At 46.2% G+C, this 24,289-nt stretch overlaps 1 protein-coding gene across 3 annotated transcripts in view; it reads left to right on the forward strand.

Annotated features, from left to right (window-relative positions):
• Window positions 1–24,103, forward strand: part of MAP3K3 (mitogen-activated protein kinase kinase kinase 3) — a 34,285-nt gene extending 10,182 nt beyond the window's left edge. For 2 of the 3 annotated variants that reach the window (XM_040087175.2, XM_040087177.2), the window contains exons 5-17: window positions 2,566–2,665; window positions 3,245–3,358; window positions 6,010–6,133; window positions 9,435–9,568; window positions 10,358–10,419; window positions 10,838–10,905; window positions 11,142–11,234; window positions 12,194–12,385; window positions 13,936–14,084; window positions 15,854–15,985; window positions 16,634–16,763; window positions 17,470–17,647; window positions 20,050–24,103. In XM_040087175.2, coding sequence (XP_039943109.1) covers window positions 2,566–2,665; window positions 3,245–3,358; window positions 6,010–6,133; window positions 9,435–9,568; window positions 10,358–10,419; window positions 10,838–10,905; window positions 11,142–11,234; window positions 12,194–12,385; window positions 13,936–14,084; window positions 15,854–15,985; window positions 16,634–16,763; window positions 17,470–17,647; window positions 20,050–20,278 — 1,705 coding nt within the window. In that variant the 3' untranslated portion in view covers window positions 20,279–24,103. The remainder of the gene's footprint in view (window positions 1–2,565; window positions 2,666–3,244; window positions 3,359–6,009; window positions 6,134–9,434; window positions 9,569–10,357; window positions 10,420–10,837; window positions 10,906–11,141; window positions 11,235–12,193; window positions 12,386–13,935; window positions 14,085–15,853; window positions 15,986–16,633; window positions 16,764–17,469; window positions 17,648–20,049) is intronic. The other variant, XM_040087176.2, reaches the window with a different exon arrangement.
• The last annotated feature ends 186 nt before the right edge of the window (window positions 24,104–24,289 follow it).

The following is a 24,289-nucleotide window of genomic DNA, read 5'->3' on the forward strand; positions in this document are numbered from 1 at the left end:
TGTTATTTCCTCTGATATTTGGTTTTGAGAGGCATTCTTATTTTTTTTCTTTTGCATGAAAAAAAAAAATAACCAAAATAGCAGCTTCAGTTTTTACAGCGTTGTTTGCAATGAATAAAATTGCTGAAATGTTTCAAAGTAGGTCCCAAAAAGTCTCTTCTCTACCATCAAATTGAGAGGAACTCTTGAAATATTTAATGGCTGGTGGCTGAGTGAACACTCAGGAAAGCTCCAGGCTTGTCTGTGGTCTCTGGGTCTGCTCTCCCTGAGGGAAAATGTGATTTTGATGCTGGGTTATGGTGTCCATAGTTTGGAAGATATTAATTGGGTTGGAAGCATGAACGTAGGTGCCATCTTCACATCCACCTGGTGGGAATCCTTTGGTTTCTTCCAAGCCAGGCACTACCTCCAACATGAAGTAGTGCATGATTTCATGATAAAATGCAAATTTCATGCCAGTGATACAGGAGGAGTTGTCTGTAGTGATCCTGTTCTAGCAGAGGCCGAGTTGCTGCAGCTCCTCCTTTGTCAGATTTTGGGATTTCTGTTAGGAAAGCAGAAGTGTTCTTTGTTGGCAGAGCAGGCTGTGGAGAATTTCTACTCTTCCTCCAGACTTGTTTCTTTCACTGAAATCCCACCTGAGGAATTCTGTCAGCCACTTTCTGTGCTGCGGGAGAAATTTTCCAGGTGATCATCGCTGGGATTTGCTTCCTCCTTTGTCAGCCAGCTCTGCTCAGCACTCTCCTGGATCAGGAGCTTTGTGGGGACAACAAGAGAGCCACAGTGGGGCACGTCAGGATTTCTTGTCACTCTGTGTCAGGACAGGGGAACTTGGCAACAAAATCCTGTCACCACTGACTTAGCATCTTGTCTATCTGCTGGGTGCGTTTCAGGGGGCAGAAGGGTTTTCTCCTGGTTTTTTGGTTTTTTTTTTCCCTAAAATGAAAAGGTTGATTGTGTGTCAGTCTAATTATGCAGTTGTGCTCGCCCTGAATTCCCTGCTCGCAGCACGGTGTGCAGCTCCAGACAGGGAGCTCGCACCAGAATGTCAGCGTGTGTGCTCGGTTTCACGGCAGCTGCCAGATCTAACCACAAATATTTCAGGTGGTCAGGCAGGAATGGGCTCCTCTAAACCCTGCAGGCCAGGATTTTGTGTTAGAGGAGTTTTTAAACTCATAAAATCCGTGGCACCTGAGAACAGCTCTGCTTTTGAAAGCTCTGGGTGTAGAATGGGAGCTTTTATAAGGGCCCGAGAGCCGCGCTGCGTTTGTGTGGTGCCGGGGTACCGTGATTCCGGGGATGGGTTTCTTAGGAATGACGTAGAAAATGTTATTGTGGGCTGCTTTTTAACAAGGACAATGACTTCCAAACAGCTGAACGTTGTAGGTCTGGTAGCAGGAGAACCCTTCATGGGGCGGGGCTGAGGAAGCCAACTGACACAAGGACAGGTTTTTGGGTATTTAAAACAAAAGCTGCATCTCGTGAAAGGATACCCAGGGCTGATGAAACTCTGTGGATGGATGATTGGGAAATTAAACCTTCTCTCCAAAGCACAGCTTCATCACAGAGTCCCAGAATCCCAGGAGGGTTTGGGGTGGAAGACCCAGTGCCACCCCCTGCCGTGGGCTGGGACAACTTGCACTGTCCCAGGTTGCTCCAAGCCCTGTCCAGCCTGGCCTGGGACACTGCCAGGGATGCAGGGACAGCCACAGCTTCTATCTACGGCCCCTACAGAAAACCCTTCTCCTTCCCTTTCCCCACAACTCACGTGAGATCATTCAGGGTCTCACTGAGTTCCCTCTGTGAGCAAGAAGAGGTCTGGAGTTTCCGTGGCCCCCACTCAGTAACTTGGAAGAACAGGTCTGGAGTTTCCATGGCCCCCACTCAGTAACTTGGAAGTCCAAACAGTTCCCTGGATCATTTGTAGTGTGCTGATTTGGCAAAAGAAACAGGAGGAAGACAGATGTTTTTAAAAAATAAAAATTCTTTGGTTGGAACTGATTTTTTTTTTTTCTAAAAGTTAACTAGCAAAAAATTGGAAAGAACTCTAATCTTCCAATTGAGGACAAAAAGTGTAAGCAGGTATTATAATAGTTCATGTGTGAGGAGGATCTTGGATTGTTTAGCCTGGAGAAGAGGAGGCTCAGGGGAGACCTTGTTGTATCCTGTTATTTCTGCCTCGTGACAAGTTTGTTAATTGGTGCTCACAATCCAGCTCTTTGTGGCAGTAACTCGTGTGTGCCAGAGCAGGTGGGATTTTTTAAGCCAAGGTGCAAGAGGGCATTTTTATCCTGTTATGTGAAAGCCATTTATTCAAATAAGATACTTTTCTGCCCAGTGGTAAAGGGATTCTATTGCTGAATATTGCATTCTGACAAACTGCATGGAAATGGGCCAGAGATCAATAATTCTTCATTGAAATAACGCACACAAATTGAAATTTGAAAGGTTCACGGCTTGCTTGAGGATGAAAGGAGGCCATTCAAACCATTTGATGGTTCAGCCACGTGATTTGATTGCATTTTGAGGCATATCTCTGAAGTGAGTGATTCTCTCTCCTCCCAGGATTATCCCGTTCGTCCGTCCCGTGCGCTACGAAGACGTGCAGCAGAAAGTGAAAACAGCTTTTGGGCAGCCCCTGGACCTCCACTACATGAACAACGAGGTGCTGAGCTGTCACTGCTCTCTGCATGACACCTCCTTGCCCCATCACAAATTCCGTAGCCAGAAATTTAATTTTAATTTTAAATTTAATCCCTGACCTAAAGGCAAATGTTGCTGGTCCTGAGAAAGCATCCCAGTGATGTGGGTGTTGTACAAACATCAGCATCTTGTTCCCTTCTTCTGGTGTTGCTTAGGTCACTCTCATTTCTACCTGAAACCAAATTTTGATCATTATTTTTGGATTCCTAAGTATTCTTTTCTCATCAGAGAGTCAGGGGCTGACAAGTCTCTGTTCTTTGCAAACAACAAATCCAGCAAGCAATTGATATTTTTGTGGGTGATGCTTTTAGGGGAATTTGCATTAGGGTCAGCCATTTGTCTGACATGGGAGGAAAACCTCATTAAAAAGGACAGTAAGACAGTACTGGAATGAAAATTTATGGAATAACTGAGCAATCAGATTCCTGTTTTATGGTCTGGTATTTTTCTAATGTTTTTTTAAAGACCTATTGTAGGAGTAGACTTATTTTTTTTCCCTATCTTTTCAATGATTTTTTTTTCCCTGCTCTTTATTTTGCAGCTCTCCATTCCTTTGAAAAACCAAGATGACCTGGATAAAGCTGTAGATCTCTTAGACAGGAGCTCGAATGTGAAAAGCCTGAGGATACTGTTGCTGTCCCAGGACAGAAACCATGTAGGTACCAACTTCTGGGACTGCAGCAAAATCAAGGGGCTTTACCCTTAAGGCTCTAAAGCATTGACTGAGTGTGACAGGGGTTATAAAATCACCCTTCCCAGGCACAAATGTGTGTGTTTATCCTCTTTGCATTGCCTTGTGTTGGTTTTTTTTTCCCCTGACTTCAGCAGCTGTTTGGGAGTTAAAGCACTGCAGCTTTTTAAGCTGTCACATGAAGGCCATTTCATATCAAATGGCTGCAGGCAGAAAACACTTGTTGAGTTTGGTTTGCAGAGTTTTATTAGCTTTGATTAATAGGTGGCTGTGGCAGTGAGTGCCAATGTAGTTTGCTTTTTTTTCAGTAGACAAGATCATTAGATGAGAAATAAATCTTTAAGTCAAGCTCCCAAAGATGCCCATTTTGGACAGTGAATGAACTGCAAGCTGAAGAAGGCAAAAAGAGCCAGAATTTTACATTATTCCTGGTCTGTGACTGGAAAACGCAGTTCACTCTACTAATAGCTCTATTTATTTTTATTTTATTTTTTTTTCTTCAGAATTAAGGTCATTCAGCTTTTCAAACCAAAGACCTCAACAGCTTAGATATTTGATTTGCAAATTACCCCATTCTCCTGCAGAGTGTGACACAGAAAGCCGCTCTCTTATTAGTAGCTTGTCAATCTGGAATGTTCATCCCTATTCAAGTTCTGCAGGCTGGGAGCTCAACTCTTGAAACAATCACACCTGTAATTCTTGGAACTGTCACCATAACTTAAATGTACTTCTTACTATTTTTGTTTAATTTGATAACCCGTGGCAGTGGAAATACAAAGAACTTCAGGAGTGTTGGGAGACCTTTCCCAAATGACTGGGAAGGTGTAGGAGGGGATGATGCTGTTCCTTCTCCTGTGCCCTTTCCCTGAGCAGTTGTTGCTGCCTGTTCTTTAGACAATACTTGGCAAGGAGGAGTCAGACCAAAGTTCTGTGTCAGGAAACATCCTGTAAAAGGTGGCCTGAGCTTTTTGGTGCAGCACAGCCCAGGCACTGCTCTTTGCCAGCCCCGTGCTCGTGTCGGTGCCTTCGGGCTGCAGCCAGATGTCAAACGATGCCATCTGACTTTGCACAGCCAGTAAACACTCGATCAATCTCACCCTGAGCCAGCCACTAGCCACTGCTGATGTCTTTTTATTAGCTGTTTTTTCCTCTTTTACTCAAAGCAGAAACAAACAGCAAAGTCTTCAGTAAGTGCCACTGTTTCCCTCCCCCTTCTCCTCCGACTTCCTCTGCCGCTGCGAGCTGCCTGACAGGAGAGCCCTCCGTGGGATAAAGCCCACAGGCCTGAAGGAGGTTTCTTGGCTGCATGATCTCATTCCCACTGAAGGAGCGGGAAGCATTATTTTTCCTGAAGTACAGGATGCAGATTTTGTTTTGGTTGTGCTCTTTTCTTTTTCTGGGGGTGGAAAGGTGGCTTCGGCACAAATACCTACAGAAAGCAAACGGACTTCACAGCAGGAGCTGGGTCCCTTGTACCAGGAGCCTGTGAGTGAGCAGCACTCAGATTAATTTTCTTCTGCCTCTTTCTGCCACTCATTGCTTTTCTCAGTCAGTTCACCCCTGTTGCCAGTGTTTATGTTTAGAAGCTAGTGAGGAGAACTGGTGATGATGGATTACCAAAGGCAGATTATCCATCAGCAGTGTGACCTCTGCACCCTTTATCCAGCTCCCATGAACCTGCCCATGGTGGAGTTTATGTGACTTAAATCTCCTTCCTCCTTTCAGGTGTGTGTACTCGTTAAATGAGCAACCATCCAGTACTTAATTACTGAATTAAAGCAATTTGAATTGTCACACCTCATTTGCCCGGCGCATTCAAATAATTTTCCAAAGTCAGAATTTATTTCCTTGAGGTGTCTTTGGTTATGTTCTTCTCAAATAAGATATATTCCCTTCCTCTTGAGTTACAGAATATTACACCTTGTAGAAGTAGGTCTGTTGGGTCAAGGTTAAAATTGAAAGTGTCTGTAGGTATTGAGCCCCTGCTTTAACACAGCATCTCATCAGCTTGGAGGAGCTTTCACGTGTCTCATTCCCCTTCCTGCTTTGAATGTGATCAGGGCTCTGTGCAAAAATGATCTTTAATTAGATAATATCTATGTACACTCAGGGAAAGATGAATAAATTTGTCTTGGCATCTCCAGACTGTTGGTGCTATTAAACTCTCAGGAATTCATTTTCGCTTGGTGTGAATTATGAATTTTTCTTTGCAAGTCTGTGGGGAGTTAAGTGGCTTCTGAAACAGTGCAAGATTCAGAATTTCTGTCTGCTGGCCGAGGTGGCTGATGGAAATTGTAGGTGCTTCTGTGTTCTCAGGGGTGAAAGGAGCCTCTCGTGTTTCACAGGTACCTGGTAGTGTCAGACTCTGAGACCTGCAGATCGTGCCCTTGAGCTGAGCTGCACTTGTTCCAGTTCTCTGACTCCTGTTTTACACCAGAACTGTACACCTGGCTCTTTGCTGCCTTTTTGTTTGTGCTTTCTGAATTCATGAGATTTCAGGCTCTAGAACTGTCGCTCAGCACTGTGTTGATACTAGGCATAATGTTTTTGAAACTGTGGTCAGACTGAGCTCTTTCATCTCGTTTATTTTGTTTTATTCTTTCTATTTTACCCAGCAGACCAGTTCTTCACCCCATTCTGGACTGCCCAAGCAAGTCAGGATTAAAACTTCCCAATCTGTGGGGGATGTGAGCACACCCTATCAGCAGCCAGAACCCAGAAGCAGGCATCTGTCTGTCAGTGAGTATTTTTGCCACTTCTACGTGGTTTTGTTCATTGAAATGCATCTTTGGGGCGCTGGTGTTTATGGTGCAGCATTTAGGAGAGCCATGAGAAATTGAAAGGTTATTTTGGGACAAGGCGGTTCATTTTCAAAAGCTCTTTAATATGTTTACAATAGAATGTTTCAAAGTTCCTTGCTAAGTTGTGGAACAGCTGAGGAGCTGCTAAAGGGGATGTCCTGAGGCCAGAGCCATTGTGGTTAGAAATCTGGAAAGCTGATGTGAGTCTATTAAGCTTTTTATTTAGATTGGCAATTTCAGTTCACGAAACTTAGATTTGATTTTTTTTTTTTAATGTCGGGCTTTGGAATCTGTCCTGACTCCTGTAATCAAGCATTTCACTAGGAATTACTGTTGCATATCCAGCTAGTGTCCTACATTCTGAGTTGCCTAAACTTTCACTCTTGGAATTATCAGGTGAGTAGAGCACAAGGCAAAAGCAGAGGTACACAAGAGATAATGAGAAAAATCAGAGTAATACGTACCTTTGTCTCATTTCTTGGCTTTCTGTTAGCTCAGTGAACTCCTGTTTAGGGGAAAGGTCCATGTAAGGTTTCTGTAGTTTTTATGACTTCCATCTCTGGCAGATTTGTCTGATTTCTCCCAATTTCTATGTTACAACTTTCTGTGTAACCGTGCAGCACAGTTCAGATCTGTTCTTGAATTATGCTCAAAGCTGTTTTCCTTTATATGAAAAACTAAAACACGTAAAACACTTTCAAGGATTTATGGGCCCAAAAAACCCCCCCAAAATTCCGTGGTTTAGGATTTGACTCCTTGGTGTGAAGCTCAGTGAGCAGTGAAAGTGCAGGAAGAAGGTGAGAGTGAAGGCCAGAGCCTGAAATGCTGCTCTCTGTAAATTATTTCTGCTTCAGAAATGAGAGAAGGTGAATTTTGCTGGAAACAGAAGCACAGGAAGACTGTTTCTTACAACAGCTATTTTGGGGGCTTGTCAGAGGTAACACCTGAGGACAGGTGATGCACGTCACAAAGGGCAGTGCCAGGAGCTGGGGATGTCAGAGTTGTTTTGTTTGCAAGTTCTTCACTGTGGCAAAAGGAGTGTTGCAGTTTCATTGACTCTGTAAACTTGAGGCAGAATTATTATGACTTTAGATAAGTATTTACAGTGCAAAGTATCAAATAATAAATCAGCTTAAACCACAACAGTCTCCATACTGGGGGGGGGTTTCAAAATCAGAGTTGGATCCACTCTGTTCTGACCAGAGGGAACTGGGAGAATGAGCTCAGAGGGAAGGACTTGTGAACCAGAGCAGTAATTCTCAGTGTGGGGCTTACCTAACAAACCTATGAGAGAGTTTGCTGATCCCCTTCTGCACAGTTTGCTTTTATGAAGCAGCAAACAAGCAAAGAAGTACTGAAAGCTTGTGAAGTACGTGACTGCAAGAGGGAGAAAAAGACTTTTCCCATCCTTCCAGTTTGGAGTTAATATGCAGAAAAAGAGCGACATTCCTTGGTCCGGAGAGGTGGTATCCATGCACGTCTCAACACCACGTTTCTTCTGTAACAGACAAATTGAATGCCAAAATTTGAAATAATTTTAAAATATCTCTCTCTATATATATATATTTCTCTTTTCTGACATTCTGAGGTATCCAGATAACGGTGCCAAAGCCAACAGACCGTAGCAAGTGTCTGTCATGGGTAAACTGTACAGTAAAAATCTACATCCCAGTTACACACTCTTTCCTCTTATCCCAGCTTGGGGAGGCTTTCTGAATAGCTTGTCATTCATCAGTCCAGAAACCATTGGTTTTATTTTCTGAACGTGTCAGAGTACCAGACTGTTACGTTCTGAGGAGGTCCAGAGGAGCTGCAGTTCTGTCAGAGGTCTGCTGCTGATTTGGCAACAGCTCAGTCCTGCATCGATTTCTTCTTCCTTCTCTTTTCCTGCCTTTGGTTTGGAAAAGGAATGTGCCCTGTTTCCTGGTGTTTCCAGGCAGAGAGACTCTCCAGCTCCTACCATGTCATGCAATTGAAGTCCAAAGTGTTCAACTACAGCTTTTTGCAAGCAGGAGAGGGACCTGCGTGGTGCCCAAGCCCCAAACGGCCTCGAGCCAGTTCAGAGCTTTGGAAGCAAAGATAACTTTTATTTAAAAAAAAAAAAAAAAAAAAAAAAAAAAAAGGTTGCTAAGCATTCTGGCAAGGCTTGTGTTTTTTCCACTCACTTCCTTTGATATACATGGATTTAGTGCCGACTTCCTTTTCCTGCCCAGGGATGGGGCCTTTCCACAACAGCAGCTGGGCCGGTGCCAGCGGGCCCTGGGCTCGCTCTGCCCATGGCATCTGTCGGAAGCAGTGAAAGTGCTCCCGGGGCTGGGAGGGGTCATCCCACCCTGGGAGGGGTTATCCCACCCTCCAAACGGCTCCAGAGGGCACAGCAGCCCTGGCAGCTGCTTGGGAGATCAGCTGGGAGCTCTGAGCAATAGACTGTGGGCTTTGTTGTCTTGGAGGTCTTCTCCGACCTTAATGATCCTGTGATTTTATTAATCCCCTTTTTTTCATGTGGTTCACCCCCCCTTTGCACTCTAAGCCAGCACTGTTAATTTTCTTTCTGCAGCCCCCCAAAAAGCGTGTGCTCTGCTTTTCAGTTCTCTTCTCCCAGCTTTCACTCTTTATTACAACCTCTGTAGAAAATATTTTCCTTGGGAGGATATTTGCTGATCTTTGCCCATCTTTCCTCGCACCTGAGTACACACGGTTAATTAAAGACGGTGTTGTGAGGAGCACAGCTTGAGAGCTGCTCTTCACCTGCTGCCTCTGACCTCCTGTGTGACCTGGAGCAGGACCACAGCAGTTCTTGGAACTCACGGTGGGAATTGGTGGCAGCTGCAGCTGAGTAGGTCACTGCAAAAGGGGGATTTTTTTTTCTTCCTGTTTTCTAAAGTTTCATCTTCTTTGAGATCTGCGAGGAAAAAAAATAAACTCTGAGGGCGAAATTTCTCTCAGTAGGTAACACAAGAGAAACTCTTTAGGTAGTGCCACTAACAGCTGATAAAACTGGAATTATGCTCAGAAGAGGGTAGAAATAGGTGACTGCTTTGTCAGGAGCTTCAGCAATAATCCTGCAGCACCTGAAAACATCAGTACAGCTGCACATCACGCAGTTTGCCTTTCTGGTTCCGTGCGTGTCCGGACTGGAGGGTTCACTCTGGAATTACTGCGGCGATGGAGGTTTAGGGAGGAGGTTCTGGGGGTTGCAGCAGCGGCAGCAGTGGCAGTGGGTGCTCTCCTCCTTGCAGGCTCCCAGAACACGGGCCGGAGCTCGCCCCCGCCCGGGTACGTCCCCGAGCGGCAGCAGCGCATCGCCCGCCAGGGCTCCTACACCAGCATCCACAGCGAGGGCGAGTTCATCCCCGAGACCAGCGAGCAGTGCGTGAGTATGGCCAGAGGGCTGCAGGAGAACTCCTGCAGAGGGATTCTGCCGAGGGCTGGGCCCTCTTGTCTTTTCCCAAATATCCGCTGGCTGCGGTCGCATCGGCACCTTTGTCCGGAAAGTTGTGGCTGCCCCATCCCTGGGAGTGTCCAAGGGGAACCTTAGAGCAACCTGATGTAGTGGAAGGTGTCCTTGCTCGTGGCAGGAAGTGGGATTGAATGACCCTTCAAGTCCTTTCCGACCCAAACCGTTCTGGGATTCTAAAAGTGCTGCTTTGTGCATTTAAAATGCAGATTGTAGCTGTGTAAGTTCAAAGCCTTTGTTGGGCTGCCAGCAGTTCCCTGTTGTGGGCAGTGCCCCTGCAGCTCCGACTGAGCAGTTTTGGTGCTGTCACACGTGTGACAGGGTTTCCTATTACCGGGTCTGTGTGACCCTCTTGCTTTTGAAGCTCTGCTCTCCATTCAAACAAGTGGGAAGCGAGGCCAAAGGGCGACTTGCAGGTGGAGGCAGCAGCACCAGCAGAGATTGTTCCTGGAGCTGGTTGGGATCAAAACGCAGCACAAGGCTGCTAAAGCTTGCATTTTTCACAGCAGAGTCTTTCAACAACTAAAACAGTGCCTCAAATTTTATATGAACCTAATTTCTGTGGGAGATAAAGGAAAATTGTACATTTAAATAGGCTTAGGCTCCCTTTTTCAGCTGGACATCGTGCAGGCAAGCAATAGTGAGCTCTGCTGCTCTGGCCCTGGACTGCACTGATGTTGATGTGTGGTTTCTTCTGTGTTGCAGATGCTGGACCCTCTAAGCAGTGCTGAAAACTCGGTGTCAGGAAGCTGCCAGTCCTTGGACAGGTGAGCAGCCAGGTACAAATGTACAGACTGGTGAGAACGTGCGTGCTCAGATGGAAATGCCAGTTGCACTTGCATAAAATCCTGTTTTCTGTCTCATACATTTTCTTGGAGGGAAGCAAGGACTCACTTCCTACCTATGTCCTACTGTATCTCTTAAAGGGCATTAACTGTGTCTTAGGGCTGTGTTATTTTCTGGCACAACCACAGACCAACAAACCTGGTGCTTCAATATCTTTATGTTATAAATACAAAATTCTGAAGTGAGCAGCCTGTGCAGAGCCACCCCTCTGAGAACATCTGGCTGCAGGGTATTTAAATCTCTTTTAGACAAGGCTCCACTTGTTCATTCAAACAACAAAAAACCACCCCTGACAACAGCAAAACTAACTCTTGCCCTTTTTTTTTTTTTTCCTAACAGTCCTTCTTTTCGGAAGTCACGGATGTCAAGGGCACAGAGCTTTCCTGATAACAGACAGGAGTTCTCAGGTATGACTTTGGTACAGAGGTTATTGGATCCAGACATTTTCTGCTCTTGGCTGGCCGCCCTCCCTGCTTGCTGGGATTGTATAAATAGAAGAACTGGGGATATGTTGATGGAAAAGCTATGAAGTTATTTATTTTTATTGCCTCTTCCTAAAAACCCGCTGTTAGAGGAAAATTCTGTCGCTGGAAGTTACATTTTTTTGAAGGAGCCTCACTTTTGTCTTTTCTTCTCCTGCCAGACCGTGAGAATCAGATCTACGACAAAGCGGGCAAGGGTGGGACCTACCCCCGGCGCTACAACATCTCCATGCAGCACAAGGACTACAACGAGGGTGAGTTGGTCTGAAACCTCCCATTCCAGGCTGGAAATAAACAAGTGAGGCAATGGCAACCCCTACACGAGTGTAACTCCTGTTTGGGGAGCCTGGAAGTGCCCTGGTCCTTGAAATTAGTGCTGAGGTTGATGCTGCTGTGCATGATGCTGCATTTTCATGGAAACCAGTGGTTGTTGTTTGTAGTTCTTTGTTTGCTTTGTAATTCCTTGTTTACTTTGTAATTCCTTGTTTACTTTGTAATTCTTTTTTTACTTTGTAATTCTTTGTTTACTTGGTAATTCCTTGTTTACTTTGTTATTATTTTTTTACTTTGTAATTCCTTCTTGTCTTCATCCTTTCTGGCCTTATCCAGGCTGAGTAGGGGGATTGTGGCCATAGTTGTTAGACTTGGCCCTGTGTAAGTGGTTTCCTACCACAGAGATTGGTTATCCTTTGCTAATTTGCATTGCAGGCTTGCTTTTGGATCTTTTAAATATAGCAGGGCACTTAAGGAGTCACATCTCTGCTCATCAGATGGCTTTATGCAAATTAATCTCTCAAAATTTCATGAGGTGCAAGTTGGCACAATCTTTGTTTATGGTTTTTATTTGCAAGTCTGGGCACGTGATCTAGAAAGTCATTTTGTGTGTAGTTGTTAACAAAACTCGGAGCTTGTGCTCAGAGCCTGTAGACCAGGTTTCTCCTTTGTAAGGTAAGTTTAGATCTTACAGCACTGAGGGCATTACAGAGTGTTCTCTGCCTTCTGCTTTGGGAATGATCCAGAGCTGTACCCAGCTCAGGCAGCACCAGCCCTGAGCTGTTCCATTTTTTGCATCTCATCTGTTTGGCAGCAGATTCTGCTCCACGGGAACGGAGCACAACTTGGGATTTTTCTCTCCCTTCTCCCTGCTGCTCAGCCCCCAGCCATCACCTTCCGCTTGCAAAGTTCATTGAAAAGAGTTCATTTCTCCCCCCAGGCCGGAGGACTTTTCCCAGGATACGACGCCACCAAGGGAATCTCTTCACCTTGGTGCCTTCCAGTCGCTCCTTGAGCACCAACGGGGAGAACCTGGGCCTGGCCCTGCAGTACCTGGACCCCCGGGGCCGCCTCCGGAGCGCCGACAGCGAGAACGCGCTGGGAGTGCAGGAGAGGAACATCGCCACCAAATGTAGGCGCTCACCGGGCTCCGGGGAGATGCTGTGGGCAAGGAAGGCTCTGAGGGTGAACTCCAGACCCAAAACGTGGCCACAACCCGGCTTTAACGAGCCACGGTTCCCTGGCTGTGCTTTGAGACTCGTCACACCCGCCACACGAGTCTCCTTCCTCTCAGATTTCTTCCGGGAGCTGGCCTTTCCTTCAGAAAGCGTTGCAAATTCAGCTAAGTAAAAAAAAATAAAATTCCCTGATCTAGATGATCTACAGGATTCTTAAAACAGGCAGACAAGCTTGTTTGTTTTCTTGCTAGGTTAACATTTTCAGCCAGGCTTTTTGGGTTGCAGTTATTCTACTAGCTGAGAGCTGTATGTATTTCACTTACTCCTTAGTAGAAGGATTTACTTCTGTATTAATGGCATCCTTGACTTGTTTTGTTGGACAATCTTCTATTATAAAAATTAAAAAATGGAACATAAGTCATTATTGATGAACTTCAGATGTCCCACACAGTAATTTAAGGATGAAAGTGAGGAGTAAGCTTGTAGCAAAGTAAGGAACACACTAAAATACCAGCTGGCAGTAAATCTGATAAAATTAGACGTGGCAAAGCTAATCTCTCAGCTCTTCTGTATTTTCACACTGTTCAGATGGCTGGTTCCTGTCTTTGTTTTTAGGATTTCTTGTTAGATCAAACATAATCGGATGCATTGCACTGCAGGAATCTGGTAGCGTTGCTTTCAAAGTTGGAGCTAAAGCACTGGTCTTTGAAGAATATGCTTCGGGATTAAGGGCAGTCTGAAAAACTGGGCTCAGGTGTTAATCTGAGGGTCAGGAATCTGCTGCTTATGGAGTGTGAGGGTTCCCAATGCCCTGAGGATGGAACCTCTTGTTGGAGATGCTGCTTTACCTGGGTGTCATGGCTATTTTTATTAAGTCTGACTGTTCAGCAGGTGAAGAAGATACCCACACTGTGCTAACATGGTCCCTACTTTTATCAATCTCTAGTAGGGAATTGTGGCTTCTAATCTTTCTGGTTAGAGAGAGCCTTGCATTAAAATCCTTCCCACAGAGGTAACCCCAAGCTAGCTTGGCACAGAAACTCAGAATGATGTCCTTCAAGTTGTCCAGAAGCTTAAGCCATTCCCAGCAAGGCTAATCCAGCTCTTCCTCTGCTGCTGCATGTGATAACTGCAGATGAAGGGTTGGAAGCTGCTCTTTACTTGCTGCATCGTCTCTTAAGGTGCTGATTCTGTAGAGTCCACCTGCTGGTGGAATGAAATTTCACCAACCCCAGTGAACAGCTTGTCTGTAAAACACATTTGCAAAATGCTTTGTGGTGTCGTTTTAATGGGACACCAGGCAGCAGATCCTGAGGGTCTGGATGGTTGGATTCTGTTCGGAGCTCTGCCACTGGGAGAGTGCCTCATGTATACTCAACTACACAATACCTGGTTCAGTCCCAGTATGATGGAGATTAATCCTTGAAAAGCCCACCTTTGTTTTTAAATAATATATAAGGAAGAGAAATTATTGCTGCTCTCTCTCTCTCTCTCTCTCTCTTAGCTCCAAGTGCTCCCATAAACTGGCGCCGAGGAAAACTCCTGGGCCAGGGCGCCTTTGGGCGCGTGTATTTGTGCTACGACGTGGACACGGGCAGAGAGCTCGCAGCTAAACAGGTCCAGTTTGATCCAGAGAGCCCTGAAACAAGCAAGGTAATTCTCATCTCAGCGTCTAAATCCCTGTGAGGTCCTGTACAGTGTCTGTCTCTCTGTGTCTGTCCTTGAAAGCTGGCGCTTTATTTAGTTCGTACTAAGGTTTCAAGTCGTGTGGATGAGAATAGGAGTCATTTGAAAAGTTACTTTTCTGTGTTGGTAACTTCAGCCTGAAAGTAAAATCCATTTTCTGGCTTCGTTCTTGGCTCTCCTTTCTCAGCTTTTTGGGTTTTTGCCAGGTTACTTGAGGAATACTAGACTGCCCTGTGCTCTTGGTTAGACATGGATGTGAATGAAACTAAATCCAGCAAGAGTAGGGGTTGGGGGTTTTTTTTATTATTTTTTGAACAAAAAAAGCTGCTTGCACATGCAAAACCCGCTTCTGGGTTTATAGGGTAGACCCTGTATCAAGTGCATTAATTACCAATTTTCACTTCTGAATTCTCTTTGTCTTTAAAAACAAATTGAGCTGTGGGGTGTAAATTAATCAAGAAGAGCGATGTGACAACACTTTAGAGACAGTGGAGATGGCACCTTGAAATTCTGGGGCAGCACTCGATTCCCTGCACAGGGCATGCAGCTGGAATGGCTTTTGGGTTCTTTGCTAGTGTTTTAGCAAAGTACCAGTTTCCCAATGTTGAACAAATTCACTTTGAACTAGAATAACTGATCCATGAAGATGTAATTATTCTGATTTTATATGGGGATATTGGTGCCAAGATATGTCCTAAATTGGGAAGTTCTGCTATGTCTGTGCTGTAAATCAGACAGTCACTCTGAGCCAAGGAGGAACAGTCTGAAATATATTTTGAAGGCACTGAAACTCCAAAGTTTAAACTCTTAATTGGTCTGGTTAAGCAGCTTCCTCTGGTTCTGTGTGTCCCTACAACATCCAGGTTCTTGCTCTAAGGTTCTGCATCCTCTCCCAGAGTGAGAGAGGTGAACTGATACCTTCCCATGGCAGGGCTGGAAAGAGTTAAATGGGACAAAACTTGGGGAGAAAACATTATTCCTTTTCCCATAAATCCTCATGCTTCAGTACCTTTGATGTTCCTCCTGTTCAATCCCTGGATTCAGCAGGAACCTGATACTTTTTCTGAGCAACACACATCTGTGATTCCATCTGAAATTGTTGGATAACCTCTTTGCTTTTGCACTGATACCCTGTTGTCTGTGGCAAGAGCAGAGCAAGGGATCAGTTTCATGTGCAGAGCTGCAGATTCTTTGAAGTAAATAGGAGAGGAAGCTGTTTGTGGGGTGGATTCCAGTAAATCTTCACTGTGAAGCAGAGCAGGACTGGGTGACAGAAGCTTAGCACCTCTCAGCACCTGTTGTTTTGCTCTCCAGTGGTTGAAGTTCCAGTTCTGTATCTGTTTCGTAATTAACGCTCCCTGTCCTCAGCTTAGTGAGAGAAGTGAGGTTTTACCTGTGTTGTGCATGGAGAATCCTTTCAGTCCCCCGGGGTAAAACCATGCAGCTGACAGAATGAAGAGCAAAGTTTTTCTGGTACTGAATCCATGTGTGATACTGCCTGTGTTCTATCAAAGCTCCCACACCAGCACTTACCTGCAGATAATGCAGGAAAAATGAACAGGAAGCCCTGGTGATGTTTATCTTTTCCAAGAAGCAGATAAAGCAATGTCATGGATTTCAGTTCTTAGTGTAGCAGCGGTCTCATCCTGACACGACAAATTTATTTTTTTATATTTATTATGAAATATATAATATTCCTGGGGCTGCAATCTTATTTGCTCCTTCAACATCCGTAGGAAGTGAGTGCCCTGGAGTGTGAAATTCAGCTGCTGAAGAATCTCCAGCACGACCGTATTGTGCAGTATTACGGCTGCTTAAGGGACCGAGCAGAGAAGACCTTGACCATCTTCATGGAGTACATGCCAGGGGTAAGAGCAGCACAGGCAAGGGTCAGAAGGGCAGGTGGCTGGGTTTTTTAGCTGGTTAATTAGTTGCTGGCATCCCCTAACTATGTCATCTGCCTCAGACCCTCTTAGGGCTGCGCCTTCTCACCCTGGCTCATAATGCCGCCACTTTCATTTTATTTATGCCCAAATAACCTCTTTGGGGTTTTTTTCCTTAAGTGTCTTGTACTTGAAATATATCCTCTGTTAACAGTCACTAAAGCCAGTTCTTTCCTTCAGCCTAAATTTGTTCTGCCAAAGTACCTCCAAGGACTTGGGCCAACATGTAAATCCTGAATTACCAGAATCATCGAGGCTAAGACTGGCTCTCCAAAAAGAGAGGCTTTTGACCCAGATCAGTCTGCTGAACTGTTTTATTGCTTGTCTTCACAACCAGTTGTACCAGCAGACAGAACCTCTAAGCTGTTTCTTTACCATGAAGTCTCTTCTCAGAAAGAGCTTCTTAGGGCAAGGTGCTCAGAGAGGCTCCCAGAAAGGCTTTTAGCAGAGGCCAGAGCTCATTGTGGAGCCAACTGGGTCTGTCACAGCCAGGTCTCGTGGGAGTTGAATGGGCGCTGCAGGATTTGTGCTTTGTCACCTCTTTGCCCATTCCTTGTGTTTGCTTTTTGGCAGGGGTCAGTGAAAGACCAGCTGAAGGCCTACGGGGCCCTCACGGAAAACGTCACGCGGAAATACACGCGGCAGATCCTCGAGGGCGTCTCCTACCTTCACAGCAACATGATCGTGCACAGGGACATCAAGGGTGAGAGCAGGGGGCGAGGGAAAAGAGCTCTCCCAGCACAATTGCACTCAGTTTGAGGGCCAGGAGGATGGGTTAATGGCAGCAGTGGGGTTCTTTGGAGGAGGAATTTTGGTGTCTAAGCCTCAGTTTGTGCCCACATGAAAGCGAAGCTCCCGAAGTTTGCTTTTTCCCTGGTGCTTTTGTGTTCAGGACCTCTGACCAAGCAAAGTGGAGATTGACTTGTTTATTGTAGGAGTTCAAAATGCTTTAATTAGCTACATCTGTTACCCAGCTGACCAGAAAGCAATGCTTGCGCTCAACAAAGCAGCATCCCAGTAAAATCCTGCTCTACACAGCTCTGTTCTCTCTCAGCCCTTGGCCTGGGGGCCCTGCTAGGTTGGCCGAGCTGTTTACAGGCACTGTAACAATGCTGGTGCTGACTCAGCTCTCACTTCCCTCCCCCCCTTCACTTCCTTGCGTTTTTCCCTGAAGTTTTTCCCATTTACAGCCATTAGCAATTGGCTCGCCTACAGCCCGAATTAAAGAAATGATGTTTAGCAGGTCACCTGAGGCTTGATGGGGAAAGAGCCGTACCCCGAGCGCGGGTATTTGGGGTTGGATAACATTCCGTAGGCTGCGGATCCAACAGCTGGATTGCACGAAAACAGCTTCGTTTGGGGTTGTTTTTTTTTTTTCTTTGTTTTTTGGTTTTTTTGCTCCTGTCCAGGCGCCAATATTCTCCGTGACTCCGCTGGGAACGTGAAGCTTGGGGACTTTGGGGCCAGCAAACGGCTGCAGACGATCTGCATGTCGGGGACGGGCATCCGCTCCGTCACGGGCACCCCGTACTGGATGAGCCCCGAGGTGATCAGCGGCGAGGGCTACGGCAGGAAGGCGGACGTGTGGTGAGCCTGGCACTTTGCTGTCCATAGATCACCTTCCTGGAGCCAGATAAACCCACACAAACCTTCTGCCACCTGAATATCCAAATTCACCTCTTGTCCGGGTGAGAGGTTTCGGGAGGGTTGGAGTCGCTGGTTTGAGCTCCAGACGTTCCGCAGGCTGCGTTAACGCCCAGCGACTCGTTGAGTTTTTCAGGGGCAGTTTTAGTTTGTCGGGAACGGTTTCCACTCGTTCCTCCCTCAAATTGATAGCTGGGTTGTTTTTTGCATTCCGGCTGGTGCGATGTTTTCATCCTTCTTATGCTCTCAGGCACTTGGTGGAATTCTTTGGGTGTCCTCTGCAGGGCCAGGAATTGGGATGATGATCCTTTTGTGGAGATTCTCGGATATCCCTTGTTGTTTAGGGAGAGCCCATTCATTTAGATGTAAAGTGAGAGTTATGCTTAAAATATACTGGAAATTAATAGAATTTTAGCCTGAAAGGAAAGGTGCCCAAACAAGAATAACAGAATAGATCCGGGTCAGATCAGAGATGATCTGCATGAATGGAAAACTGTAGCTGTGCTATTATTGGCATAACCAAGGAACAGCCTCTATCAAAATGATCCGGTGCCAAAATGTTAATTTTGGAGGTGAGAAAGGTGAGATTACAAAACTTTAATAAACAACAGGGACAAAAGGTCTGGTTGTGCCCTCAGAGCAAAGCAGGGCCTGTTTCCTGTACAGGCAGTGAGTGGAAACACAGCTGAAACGTGTCTGGTCTGCAGAGAGTTAAGTCCTGCAGACTCTCCCAGTTGGGATGCCTGGGGAGAGAGTGGAGCACGTGCCCTTCCCCCTGGGCTGGTGCAGTTGTGGATTTCCTCTTGGTGCTGACATTGGTCCATTCCCCATCAGAGAGTCGCTGCCGTTGGCCACACTCCAGCTCCTACAATCCCGGTCATTATTTTTGGGGGGTCAGAATTTTCCAGTGCAGCGCCGGTCCCAGGGTGGATGTGTATGGCCCAGAGGCTCAGAAACGTAACAAATCCACCCACCTGGCCCTGTGCCAGTGCTGCAGGCCCCTCTCCAGTTTTCTTTTTCCTAAATAGCAGAATATGTGAGCTATTTGTTATTGCTGGAGTGACTTGACATGAAAAACATTCCTGCTGTTTGCTGAATATCTTAAAGAAACCGGATCTGCTTAAACGGTATAAATCAGTCTAAACAATAATATATCCCTGCTTGCTTTTGAGCAAACCCCCAGCACTTCAGCACACATGGTTTGCATTTTCTGTACTCTCTCCTAGTAAGTCCAAAATGGCTGGAAAACTGTAAAGTTTTCACGTTGGATTTTAAGCCTTGTCGAGGAATCGGTTCTTGCGTATTCACTGCATTTAATTCCTTTCCTTCCTTGTCTTGGCAGTTGATGCAAGTCTGCCTCTCAACATGTCTTTTCCTTGCATTTCCCCTCAAAAGAAGGTTTAGCTTTAAGGTAGAGGAGGCAGCTTTGCCTTTTTAGTGGAAAGATGCGATAAAACCAGGCATTAAAAATTCACTAAGGGCTTTTACTTAATCCTTTTTGAATAAACCCCGATCAGTTGCAGTGCTACAGCAACCATCTTCCCTGGGAAAGTGTTGGAGTCACGTCGCCTCCGAAAGGTGGCTCAGCCATGTCCCCAGAATCACGTCCTTGCCCTGAAGTTGCCTGCAGAGCCCCATTAACTTTACAAGGAATTTTTTCCTTAAGGTAATGATGCATCTGCCCCAACGGGGATTTAACTTCACTGCCTTCCCAGTTTGGAGCTGTTACCACTTCAGTTATTCTTTGACCGATGTTTGCTTTCTTCTGGAGATATTATTAGGTTGGGTTTTTTTGAGGCTGTGACTGAAAAGGGATTTTGCTGAAATGGCTTTGCGGGGTCAACGAGCTGTGATTCACTGAACCCTTGAGTGTTAAAAAGTTCTGTTCTCTTACTTTGCAACTCAGCAAGGTGAGCCTCTGAGCAGCCTGGTCTGGTGGAAGGTTTCCCTGCACGTGGCAGGGGGTTGGAACAGGATGGAGCCCCCAAACCATGCTGTGATTCTGTGATTCTCTGAGTGCCTTTGAGTTACAACAGAAGTAGCACCGAGGTCACACGGTGCCTTCGGAGCCGTCCCACGGGCGCCTCTCATCCTCTGTTCACACAAATGAGAATTCCTCTTCCTGAGGGGAGAATTTGAGCAAAGGGGAGCAGGAATATGGCACTTTGCAGGCAGTTCCCTGCTCTGGTGGCAGCAGGAGAAGCAGCTGTTGGCAGCTCTGGCTCCGGGTCGGGGGCACACGTGGGGTTTTCGGAGCCCCAGGAGCTGGGGAGCTCTCCCTGAACACCGAGCATTACTGAGCAGCGAATTCTCATTTTGGTTTTTTTCTCCTCGCTGCTTTGCAGGAGCCTCGGCTGCACCGTGGTGGAAATGCTGACAGAGAAACCTCCCTGGGCAGAGTACGAAGCCATGGCAGCGATCTTCAAAATCGCCACCCAGCCCACCAACCCCCAGCTCCCCTCCCACATATCAGAACATTGCCGGGACTTCCTAAAGCAGATCTTTGTGGAAGCCAGGCACAGACCCTCTGCTGAAGAGCTGCTCAGACACCAGTTTGCACAGCTCCAGTACTGAATTACCTCCCTTGCTCGCAGCTCCTGCCGGGCTTCCCGTGCCCCGTCTCGTCTGGTTGCAACTGCCCGTTGTGGTGCTGCGTCTTCAGAATGCCAACTCGGCTAGGCCCAGTCCTTTGGGGAGCTCTGCCGAGGAACTTGGGGTCTGCTCTCGTGCCTGATTCCTTCCTTCGCTGGACTAACGTTCATCCTGCCGCCGGCTGTCGAGCAGAGCTGCGGTTTCTGCCCCGTGCGCGCGGCGTTGCAGCCGGCTGCGTGTTTCCTGCGGGAACGGGAGCCTGACCTGTGTCCTCGCTGACCGAGCACAGGAGAGATCTGAACCCAAGTGGAGAGCTGGAAGAGCAAAACAGACATGCACGGGCCTCCAGACCAGCTCTGCGTGTGGGGGTCCCTGGTTTTCCTCTGCTGGGGCTCAGAGGCGTCTCCAGTACCTGAATCCAGCAAAAGCCATGTGTCGTGGAGCGGCTGCTCGCTGTAGGGTGGTTTATTTTTTTTTTCTTCTCGAGTATTCAGCATCCGAAGGTGTTGAGAAAATAATTGATTCAAAAGTATGCGAATAGCGTTATTTTATAAAGGAACCCGTGGATTTGGGGCTGGGGGTGAGGGAGGTCTTTCCAGCTAATTGTCAGGGTAAGGAGAGAAGTTTCAGCAGGATGCAATCGCTGCAGGGCCTGAGGGAGGGGCTCTCCCACTGGCGTTGGAAAATCCGGAGCTGATTTCCAAAGTTTGAGCTGTCCCGGCGTTAGGACGGCGTCAGTTTGTGTCGTACCAAACAAATCTGTGCTCCTGCTTCCTCTCTCTGGGGCTGCTGGCTCCGAGCAAAACCCCTCTGGAAGGGAATTCGGTGGAATTCAGCTTCCTCCTGCATCTGTCTCTTTGGCTGGTAACTTTTTACCATCCTTTTAACCAAAGATAGTCCATCTGGTGCCCAGGAATTTACTTCAGAGTTTCTCTGAGCACGTGGCCTGATGGAAAATTGAGGGTTTCTTGGGGAGAATTACCTGGACACTCGCTCTTCCAGGAGCTGGAATCGAGCTCAACCTTTGCTGTGCGTTGTCTGAGTTACAGGTGTGCAGGTGATCATTTAAGAGCTCCATCAAGAGGTTACAGCCCAACTTAAATAAGCTTTTGTAGGAGTTAAGTCAAGCAGGGAACCCGAGAAAACGTTTTAAATGGCAGCAAATATCTAAAATTGCCTGGAGATTCCCATGGAAAACATATCCAAGTGATTGTGGACTTGGAAGATGTCACAAGTCAGAGGAGTCAGGCCTCAAATCCTCTGTGCTGATTTGGGCACTAATAATCTTTATTTCACTCATGAAAGACCAGCAGTTTTTAAATGCTGGGGCTTCGTGGAGTGATTACGTTATCTCTGAGAAGTGAAACGAAGAAAAGCAAACGTTAATTAACTAAAATAGTGCTTTATAGGGCAACACTGAAGGGGTTCTGCTCTTGTATTGGAAACCATATTAAGGTTCCTCACACCTCCACTCTTCTCCCCCATAAAGAATTGAAAGTTGCTTCATAATGCAGTAAAATTAAGTTTTTAAGTGAATAGCAGGATGAGGCAAGTTTTAATGAAGCCAAACTCCTTCAACACATGAAAAACACTGTGTTGAATTAAAAGAGGAAAAAAAGAACCCTAAAAGCCCCAACCCACCAAAAGTCCTGAAAAGCTTTAACAACACGAAATGTTTTTTTTTTTCTGTGCCAAACCCAGAGCAAAGTGTAACCTATAGAAGCTGGTGTTGGTTTCCTTTCCAGGCTCCCTGCACTACTCCAAGGATGCACTGTCCCGCTGGTGGGCACTTAGGGCATCCCTTTTACAAAAACCCTTCTTCCATAATTTATTTCATTACAGTGAGAGCACTTCAGCTGATCTTTTCCCAGCCAGGAATTGTCCAGACCCTTGACCTGACTTCTGCCCGCACTTCACTCTTGGCACGAGGGGAAGGGAGGGTGTGACGCTCCTGCTCTGAGTGAGGGGAGCTTTTCACCCCTTCTTTGCTGGGAATTTGGGATCATCCCTGCAGTCTGGATGACAAAAGCAGCGGGCTCAGCACCGGGCTCAGCTCTTCAAGCCTTGCAACCTGAATATACCAAAGATTGGAGTCTTCAGGCGCCGCCCATCACCTGCAGGGATCAGCAGCACGGTGACATCTGTGTGAGGGTTCCGCTCCATCCCTGCCTCGTCCTCACCAAATCCAGACCTTCTCCCCTGGCTTTGTTTTGTTTTTCTCTTGCCCTCCCCACACCCTGTGATCCGGGAGAGAAACAGGGGCGCGAGGAGCCGGCGGAACTTGAGTCAGAGCAGCTCAATCCTCAGGACCCGTTGTTGTGGCTTCTTTTTGTTTTGTTTTGTTTTTTTACCTCACCCTCATCACGGGAGGCTCTTCCAGAGCGGAGCAGGAGCATCCAGGACTGCTGGGCTCCGTGCTGGATGTGCCCCTCTCTGCAGAGCCCTGCATCCCAGCTGTCCTGGCAGTCAGCAGTTGTACAGCGACAGAGAACACGGGGCCAGCTCGGGCTGGCGCGTTCGGCACAGGAACAAGCCAAAGCATTACCTGTATGTTCGGAGATGCACTTTTCTGAATGTAGTTTATATCGCTCTTTTTTAGCTCTTTTTACATCATGTTAAACGGTGATGCCTCATAATTTTTTTTTTTTTTTTTTTTAATTTATATCGTAAAAAGATCATATTTGGTGATTTTTATATATATCGACTGTTACGGGGTTGGGGTGGGTGGCGGGAGGGAGGTGGGGAAATGAATTTGACGCCTTTATGGATTTAAAAAAGGAAAAAAAAGCAGCTGGTTTTGCAGAGAATTTGCTGATGGTTTATAATGAGTAGAGCCAAGCCAAAATGCCTCTTTGTTTCCTCACGGCCCTGTTGATTATGGAAAAGGAAGATCTGGATTCCTGAGTCCGCTGCTCCAATGAATAACTTGGGGCTGACATTGATACCGCAGGCTTTTAACAGCCCTGGCACTAAAAAGAGTTTCGAGTGGACAGAAATGTAATTATACCTCAGAATTGAATTATATCTGGCCTCTTAATCCTGGCAGACTGGGAAAAAAAAAACCCTGGGAATAAAACTCATTTAGGGGAGAGCGGAGGAGGAGTGCCAGACTGACAATAAGCTATTGTGTCAATTCCGAATGTCCTGGTGGATTTCCTGCTGTTCCTTCCAGGGAGGGGTATATTGGGAATATTGGGTATTGGGATCCCTGGTGGAAGGTGCTGCAGAAATGGAGAATGTTCTCTTAAAGAATTTCTTAGCAGAGTCCCAGTATCCTGAAATGGTTAAAAATTAATCAGAAAAATGTCCGAGATTCCCGCTGGAGAGGAATTTGGGGGAATTTGGCTGTCCCTGAGGTAGTTAGGAAACAAAGTAGTGACATTTTGATCTTGGTGTGACGATTCTGTGCATTCCAGGTTATTTGCTTGTTCTCCAGAAAATCCCATCTTTGCCCATTCTAGTGGCAGTTCGTTTGCATCAGTTTGGATGGGTTTTTTTGGGTTGGGTTTATTTTTTGCCTCATTTGGAATAATATTCCAAAGGACTTGAAGCTGCTCCAAAGAGTTCCCATTGGCACCAGTTACCGACACAGATTGACCAGGAGGGAAAAGGTGTGCCAGGAGCGGTTCAAGAAGGGAGAAAAGGATTTTTTTGTCACCATAAATGATGCAAAGCAGGGAGAAAGGGCTTTAACCTGGATTGTGCAGGAGACCTTGACCCAGTAGTCTCTATTTACCGACCGGGGGCTTGCAGTGCAAAGCCAGGCCAATGTATCATTTTATTTACAATAAAATTATCATTTATATGAAAGCCTGTTTTGGTGACTGTCTTTTTAAAAAGGAAAAAAAAAAAAAGAAAAAAAATTGGAGAAGGAAAGCCTCTGGTTTCAGTTTGGCAGAGGGAAAGAAAGATAGAACATCGTTATTTCTCTGGTTTAATGTTCTCTTTCTAACTGAAAACCCAGCCTTAAAAAGCTGGGGGGGGTTTCATGCT

The sequence above is a fragment of the Hirundo rustica genome, chromosome 27, assembly GCF_015227805.2.
Source record: "Hirundo rustica isolate bHirRus1 chromosome 27, bHirRus1.pri.v3, whole genome shotgun sequence".
NCBI classification, from domain to species: domain Eukaryota; kingdom Metazoa; phylum Chordata; class Aves; order Passeriformes; family Hirundinidae; genus Hirundo; species Hirundo rustica.